The following is an 8,955-nucleotide window of genomic DNA, read 5'->3' on the forward strand; positions in this document are numbered from 1 at the left end:
CCCAACCCTCCTAAGCCCCCCAAAAGCTCAAATGTGCATTTAGATGTACTGACAGAAAAAACAGACGCAAATTTCACATGAACTTGTGAAGAATCAGTATCCTGTGGGAAACCAACGAAACAGGAACTTCTCTAGATGCTATGTGGAGAAGCAGGTAGGACTTTGACAGAAGTAAAACACTCCTGTCTGCTTGTGACAGCCAGCAAAGCGCAGAGCATATGATATAGAAACCTCAAACTGGTCTGCTTAACCTGCAAAGGACTAGCAGAAAAGTAGTCCCAACAGATTGACGCAAAACATGTAATCCCAACAGATGACCTGCTGCAGCCAGCACACGCATCTCCAGCAGCTTTCTGCACTTTTCAGGCAAGATTTTAGTAGAGAGGAACATTACAAAAGAGAAGCCTTTTCTGCGTGAAGCAGCACAGCAGTGACATCTGCTCCACACCTTCCACGCTCCTCTCTTGTAAATCCAACCCATCTGCGTGGGTAAACTGGGTCACTTATCTTGCAGGAAGAGATGTATGATGATTCCTCAAGGCAGAATGCGGAACACTTAACATCTTCCATGGAGGCTTCTCTACCATGTAACTGTTACAGCCTTCTTCTAAAAATTATGAATTTTAACCTTCCAGTACCATTTTCTCAAATTCTACCTGGCAAAAAGGAGAGTTCACATACCCTTTGCAGAAACTCAAAGAAAACTATTTTCATTGATAAGTCAATGGGTTTTGCTCCTTTTTTGTATAGGAGAGTATTTTCTAATGATGTTTGGCAACTATGCTCAGAACGTAACCTATATTCAAAGCTGAACGTGAAAACACTCTCAATGTAAAGGACATGGTATTTCCTCAATGCATCACTCCCACTTTTACCAGATGCCGCTCAACATAGGCTTCTTGCCAAAAGCAAAGCAGATTTTGGGCAATACAGACCATCTGAAATTTGAAATCTCCAGACTTAGTTACCATACAAAGTCTGACATGTACAAATGTTTCAGAATAATTATTCATAGATTTATAGAACCGTTTGCTTGGAAAAGACCTTTGAGATAATCAAGTCCAACTGTACCCGTCCACTACTAAATCAGATCCCCAAGGACTTCCTTAAGCTCTGCCAGATAATGCAAAGGTATTTAATTAGTACTAACTCAACAACAACTTCAATGCCTTAACAGCAACACACTAATTAAGCTTTGTGTAATGAACATTGCCCAATTACTTTAAAAGCTTTGTCTTCTGGATTTCTTGCTGCCACAGGTAATGTTTCATTGGAAAAGTTTAAATCCCATCTTCCCACAAAAGGACAGAGTAAAGCCAATGCAAACACCGCTGTTGACTTCACAACGGTGGTGATGAGGTCCTTAATCATCACCGATGCAATTAATGCATGGTACTACTGGTTATAAAGCCACATCCCGTTAAAGGATTGAAAACTGCCCATTTTAAAATGAGACATGCTCCTATCTTGAAATTCCACTGTTAAGGAAGCTCCACTGTTTTGAATTTTCAGACTTGCTCTCTTGTCCTTGTAATGTTTACAAACTACGGATAAGGCAGGATGTCTTGCCTCACTCCAAGCTTTTGCTCCTTCCTAGATTCTTCAACTCTTTTTTCTTTTTGTATTTCTCTCCACAACACCACCCCTTCTGTTGGTTCCCAGTTTGAATTTACTCCCTGCTCCCCAGCCAGGTACTTCCACCTCAAGACCTCCCTAGGTATGGCCAAGAAGAGTTCCCATTCAATGGAGAGGGAACAAAATCTGTATACAATCATAACCCTGGCACGTCTGATTCCCAGCCCTTGTATTGCTTTACACCTCTCAGCTCAAAGCCACTTTGACCCCATCTTTCAACAGATCTGGGCCATATTTTCCTGCCCATAGCAGAGAGGTTGGAACTAGATGATCTTTAAGGTCCCTTCCGACCCAAACTATCCTATCATTCTATGATACTTCAGTTTCACACTAAGTGAGGAGTAAACCAGAGACAAATCCCTGCGATCATGGTGGGCACAACGCATACAGAAAGACCAAGCCCTAATGATAACTATGCCCCAAGGATCAGTGTGCAACTTGGGTCAGCACCAAAGTATTACTTCAGCCTTGGGATCTCCCACTGACCATGCCCCAGCATGGTGTGACTAAGCTTTTGTTCATTTCTTGTGACAACACAATTTCTAGGATGAGACGACTTGCTGTGTCATTTGTGACTGTGGCTTTGAGTGTTTTCTCAAACTCAGACAGACAAAATGCGCTCCCACATCAAAAAATTGCCTAAGCGTCTGCGTCAATGCAAGCACTGCTCAGCAGAGACTAAAACAATGGGAATCACCATGTGCTGCTCCTTATGTCTAAGCCACGGCTCACTGCTCCATGCAGTCCCTTTTTTGGGGGAAAATACAGAACAGTTTGCTCAGGAAGCATGTGGTCGTACCCAGACAAAGAAGCCAAAGCACAGATTGTAAGATGAACACTTAGTACAATTTTCTGAGCCCAGCTATCAGCAGAGCTAAGGACTGGGAAAGGCAGGGATGAATTCTGATCAAAGCTACTTTTAACTTTTTTAACTGGCATTGCAAAGAATCAGATGTGGCTCAATCACAAGTGATTCCGCAGAGCAGTGTGTCAACAGCTATGTTTCTTGCCCATCCTCCTATCTCCAGTCCAGCTTGCCACGTCTGCTCTTGGATTATGCGCAGCAACCTGCACCTTTCGGCTCCTCAGGCACAAAGCTCTTGTCTCACCAACTTCCCACTCCCGTGGCTCCACGGGAGTGCTCCACCAGCACCCACTCCCACCAGCTGGCATTGCTTTCCTGGTCAAGGCTCCTCCAACATGAGACTTGCAGATTGTATTTGCAAACAAGTTACGTGTTTGATAATACAAAAAAGGAAAATATTTTTAGCAAAACCTGATGCCTCCCTTCCTGCTCCCTGTCACCTCAGCTCTTCTAAGAAAATGCAGTGACCACATTTCTCCTACCAGGCTCTGATATCTATGCCTGCAGAGACCACATCCCCTGCAGTGAGCGCTGGTGGCCTCAGTCAACGTAAGGCCGTCTCGACTGTCCAGAGAGAAGTATCAGGTTCTGAATATAACCGATACGTGTACTGAACTGGTCACTTAAAAACTCAGCAATTGAATTGCTCTGACGATTCCAACCTTATCTCCTCCGTGTAATCTGAATCTGCTTGGTAAAGCAGGAGGATGTGCATGAATCAGGACAGCAAGGTTCTCTATTACCTTCTTCTGGAGCAATGCTGAAAACGGGCATGACAGCGTGTGACCAGGTTTTTCTCAGGGCACGTAACTCCAACAAAATAGAAGCTAGCACTGACAAGGCAATCAAATGTAATTTAAACAAACATAGAAAGATTAGGTAATGCTTCTTTAGAAGAAACCTCTTAGCTGAGGACATTAGGACAGCTCCAGTATTGGTGGCTACCAACTCAATTTCACCATCCCTCACCTGGTTTTGTGCACTATATGTACCCTAAACTGAGTGAGCCACAAGCAAACCTGGTGCAAAGACTTTTGTCGCAGCTAGTACAGGTATTCACGCAATACAGAAAACTGTACAAGGACACTACTACAACCCCCACTGCTTTCTAAAAAGTGATCACTACTACAGTCACCAAATGTAATCTTAAGCCATTTCTTCTTTTTAAAATAAGTTTAAAAAACACAGCTTGGAGCAGGAAGAGCACAGATCCAGAATGTTTTATCTTCAGTTTCCAGTGTTCATTATTTATTTGTATTACCTTGCTTTGTTACCAGCTCTGCAGACTCAGCAGAAGCACAGTCAGCAGCATTATGCAGACAGTGCTCCCTTTGTAGACACCCAAACTGGAGATGATCACAAAAAAATGTATTTGTGGTTTGTCTGCAGCTCGGGAACCTCCCTTATAGGAGATCACTGAAACCATTTAAAGTTTTGAGAAATAGCCATCTTGTATAATTATGCTGAAGAAAACTCTAATTTATGAAGAACTTAGCAAGATAATGGATCTAAAAAACTGATTTCTTTAATATATTGTTCAGCTAAATTTCACGGTGAATTAAGAGCTAGTTTTGCATAACTGTACTTCACGGCTTGTCTTCCCAGCAACGCTTGCTACAGGGGAATCTATGAACCACAGGAGAATGGAGCATGGAAACCCATACACTGCTCCTGCATGTGGTACTGCAGATGACCATCACGAGAGCTCAAAAAAACAAGCTGTCTTTTCACATTTCCAGATAGCTTTAAAAGAGCGTGACAGTTAAGATCTGCATTACAGAACTCAGATTTTGAGGGAGAGTTCATTTCAAATTCACCTTGCTATCTAGCTGTAATGGAGAGCCCAAGCAGCTTCCACAGCTCCTTAGAGTCCTTTGAATTAAACTCCTCCAATTTAAAGCGATGCTTGGTTTCTGTCTGCAGATATCCACCCACATTCCTTGTGGAAACTGACAGACACAGGTCCATCACCCACGGGCTCAGTGAGTCAGACCGAGACCAAAGCCCATGTGCCCCAAAGGTCTGGACCATACAGTTGCTTTGGGGTATGCAGGTGACTTTGTTTCTCCTTACTTCCCATGTATCTGTGCCAGTTGCTCTCCCTGTATTTGTTTCAGACTGTTCCTTAAACATTCTTGTAATTTTTAGGTAACTGCTGACTGCCCCAAAAGCCCAAGTATGTCCTACTTCTGCTAGAGGATACAAGAGCAGGACACGAGTTCTCACCACTGCCATACTGTGGTACTACCAATATCGTAAGCAAAACGCGTATGGCACTGTCACGATGTTTAAAGACATTTCACATGACCTCATCTCAAGAGGCAAGAGTGCACACCCCATAATTCATCATATTACCTCCCTAGCAAGCGGAAAGGGCCAAAATCAGATACCACCCAACAGCCTCGACCCAGGCTCCGAATTTAAAAGAAGCATAAAAATGTGGTTTGCATTATGCTTCTGCAGCAGCTACTGCGGGCTTAGACAGATAATATGAACTCCTATAGACTCAAATCCTTCTGGCTGCCTTTCACTTAAGCTTTTCCAGGTATTTAGATTCCAGTGCAGTCTGTTTCCTATAAGCCACCATTAAGTGTGGCAGCACGTTCAAAACGGAGCCTTCCAAAGGGCATCCTTCTGCTGTGGGAGCAGGGTGGCTTAGTGTGAGCCCTGGCATCGCTGCCTAGTACTGCAAAACTCATGTTCCTCATGCAAGCAGTGTCGTGGCACTTCAAGGTGCCATGGGGACCTGTCCCAAACTGAGGAGTACTGCAACTGCATTCCTGCAGGGATACTGCCAAAGGCCAGCCCCCGGCATCTCAGCATTAACTGCATTCACACTAGTCTCCTGCCACGTTTCCTGGGAAATCTAGTTGCTATGCAAAAAAAAAAAAAAAAAAAAGAAAAAGAAAAAAAAGGGGGGTTAACTGCCTGAGATTTCTGTTTCTGAGACAGCAGACTTAAATCTTCTGGGAGAGGGCTTATTTTCATCCTCTCCTTTCTGCAGCTCTTTTAGGACAACTCCCCTCAACTGCAAAACCATTAGCACATATTGTTGCACTTTCCCTGAACCCCAGCCATATCTTAACTCCTTCCTTCATGGCTCTCTTTTCCTGACTATTTCTTGTCATGATGTGCCACCACAGTTTCTGCTGCTGCACTTCACGGGTCTCCTGCAAGGGAAGCTTTGCTAACCTGGCTGTCAGATGCAATAACTGCTGAAGCTACAAATCTGCCCTCCAAAAACCTGTAGATGTAAAGCTTATTCCCTGCCTCACAGACTACAAAAGCACGACTGTTTCAAAGAGTCGGTGTCTCCTGAAAATCCAGCAGGCCTGTTTTGCCTTGCAGTGGTCATTTTGCTCATGATTGATGTTCAGGAAGTGGATTGCTTCCCCTCTTGTTAGACCCTATCTGGATTCACAGCAGCGAGGATCAGCAAATGCTTTCCGCTCCGGTCCCTTTTAGCTGTGTCTGTAAATGGCCTTTGAGCCACATCAATTTGGAGGTATTCAGCCTCTGAATCCCTAATTCCGGTATCAAGGCTCTGCACACGCTGCCACCCCGGGAAGGCCTTGCTAGCAGCTTCCCTTTTCACTCACTGTGCCAGCGATTCAGCTCACCAGGATGCTTTGTCAATGTAGTAATCCCAGCAATTCTCTGCTTGAGTACTTCATGGCAATCAAAAGCCATTTAAGACTTCAGGTTTGCCTTCCTCTTCTCCCCCTTCAACCTTCCCCCAAAGATGTCTTGTTTCTTTGACCAACAATGGGTAGAAAAACGCATTCAGCTCTACCGCAACGTTAAGAGGTCTTATTATTCATCTCTTCCAAGAGAGGACATCACCTCTACAGGTTAAACCAAAATAGCAGTGCAGTAAGAAGCGATACTCGGATCTCCTTCCAAGGGCTGAAGGGATCTCATTTCATTAGCTGGATTTGGTAAGGTGCATCTTTATCCATTTTTTTGTGTGAGCAGATGTTGCAGATCTGATTCTATAAACCCAGCTCACCCACAGCACGAGACTGTTTGGCATGCACGGGCAAAGCCAGGGGTGGAAATCTTTCCCACACCAAAGTCAAATGCTCTATAACCAACTGCCATCTCTGGACAACACTGGGATAAATTTTCCTTTCTTGAATTCTTGATGAAAAATCTGACAGACGCTAAACACACTATTCTGCCATAAAACCTGTTGCACGATGTTCCAACCTGAGCCCACCCTTTCTGTACGTAAATGTCAATTCTCCAGCCTTTCTGTATGTAAATGTAAATTACATGGCTCATAAGATTTGCAATCCAAAATGCTCCATCCCACACGGTGAAGAAAGAATACATAACCCTGAAGAAACAGATTCTTTCACCCATTTCAAAGCATCAGTCACGCACTCCCTGTAACTTAATTACAGGTCTACTGCTGAAAGAAGGAATTACGTTTCCATTAAAACCATCCCTGGAAGACAATATACTTCGGATTGCCCAAATTAAGCAATTTTACTACATTTGAGCTGATGTAAAGAGAGCTACCCTTTCCCAAAACCAGGGCTGGGCAGGGGGAGGAGCGGATGCATCATAAACGGTTTTGCCATCCTCTTCTTACCAGCCAATAGGGCCAAGTACTTTTCAGCTTGGGCAGGCAGGAGATGGAAAAGGGTTTGCTCTAGTACAAGACTAAATGGGATGTTTTATTAGAGAAAGGGCCGCCCCAGAGCTCCTGGCTGCTCCTCTGACGGCACTGGCTGTGCAGCACTCAATCGGAGCTGGGATATACCCGAGCTGACATTTTAGCTCTTAACTCTTTCAGATTTGCGAAGCAGGCTTCCCGCGCAGCCTCCCAGCACTGCCTGCTGGCGCAAACGCCCGAGAAATAAGCATATTTCAGCAGAGCGGAGAGTTTCTCCAAAGCCACAGACGCGTCTCTCACAGAAGAGATGACTATTCCGACGTTGCTGAGGCTTTGGACAGAAGTCCCGTTAGTACGCGGTGATACCCAGTTACGGCTGGAGACCACACAGCGCAAAGCACAAAGACTACCTCTGCTCCAAAAAGAGGTGTTCTCAGGTAATAAAGACACGGCTCAGCCAGCCCCAAGCCAGGGGCGTTTCACCAAAGCACCCTTGCCCTGCTCGAGCCGTTTCGCTCCTGGTTTAGCCTCAGCGACGGGGAGCACAGCCTGGTTTTGCTCTTTGTTCCCAGATGCGATTTCTGGGTCTCGTTCCTAAGCACACGCTCTCGGCTTGGCGCAGCGGTCTTTTTTTCCTATCCAGGAGGTTACGGCGGTCTCCAAACTTTATTATTACTGTTATTAGGCGGCTGGCTCTCTTCAGCAGCGGCCGCCAAGGACCGCGCCAGCGGCAGAAGCGCCGAGGGGACCGGGGGGACGCGACCCCTCGTTTCGCAGGGGTTGCCCAGGCAGGACCGCCGGCTCCCCCTGCCAGGAACCGACCAGAGCATCCCCGTGCCTGCCCCTCGGGGCACCTCGCTCCGCGCCCGGGCTGCGAGGAGCCCTCTGGGCTCGGGCACAGCTGCCCTGGGCAAGGGGAGATCCGGGCTGCGGGACCTCCCGGCCGCGGGATCGTGCGGAGCCGGGAGCCGGGCCGGATCTATCCGAGCGGGACCGACAGCCCCGCCGAACGGAGCCGAACCCACCCGAAATGAACTCATAGCCCAGGCGAAGAGAGCCGAGCCCAGCCGAACCCGCCCGAAGAGACCCGAGCCCAGCCGAACCCGCCCGAACACAGCCATGCCCAGCCGAACCCGCCCGAACAGAAACGACAGCCCAGATGAAGAGAACCGAGCCCACCCGAACCCGCCCGAGCTCGCCCGAACAGAGCCGAACCCGCCCGAGCCTACCTGAAATGAACCCATAGCCCACCCGAACAGAGCCGAACCCGCCCGAGCCCACCCGAACTGAAGCGACCGCCCAGCCGAGCCCCGACGAACTGAACGGACCACCCGCCGATCCCGCCCGAGCGGCCCCCGCTCACCGGTGCGCGGCCACGGCGCGGGTGCGCAGGTACTTCTGCGCCGTCATGACCCCCACGAAGAGGAAGCTCTGCGCCGGGGAGCCGGCGCGGCGCGGCGGGGCGGCGGCGGCGGGCGGCGGGCGGCAGCCCTGCGGGCGGGCTCTGCGGGGCCGCGCCGCCGCCGCCAGCTCGGAGGCGCGGGGCAGGACGAGGCGCGAGGCGAGCACGAAGCCCAGCACCAGCCCCAGCAGGACGCTGAGCCAGGCGCGGCGGCCGCGGCCCGCCATGCCCGCCCGGCGCCCGCCGCGCAGGCCCTCACAGCGCCGCCGGCCGCGCCGCGCCGCCCCGCGCCGCCATGGGCAGGGGCAGGGCCGGGGGCGGGGCGGGGGCGGCACAGGCGCCGTGCGGGGGACGCGCCGCGCGCCACGCCCCGGGGAGGAGCGACCCCCGGGGGAGGGGGGGGGGGCCGGGGGGACAAGAGCGACCCCCGGG

The 8,955-nt window shown here is 49.0% G+C and overlaps 1 protein-coding gene across 1 annotated transcript in view; it reads right to left on the bottom strand.

Annotated features, from left to right (window-relative positions):
• Positions 1-8,750, bottom strand: part of CHSY1 (chondroitin sulfate synthase 1) — a 77,412-nt gene extending 68,662 nt beyond the window's left edge. The window contains exon 1 of the mRNA XM_054077250.1: positions 8,485-8,750. Coding sequence (XP_053933225.1) covers positions 8,485-8,750 — 266 coding nt within the window. The remainder of the gene's footprint in view (positions 1-8,484) is intronic.
• Between the last annotated feature and the right edge of the window lie 205 nt (positions 8,751-8,955).

The sequence above is a fragment of the Cuculus canorus genome, chromosome 12, assembly GCF_017976375.1.
Source record: "Cuculus canorus isolate bCucCan1 chromosome 12, bCucCan1.pri, whole genome shotgun sequence".
Lineage (NCBI taxonomy): Eukaryota > Metazoa > Chordata > Aves > Cuculiformes > Cuculidae > Cuculus > Cuculus canorus.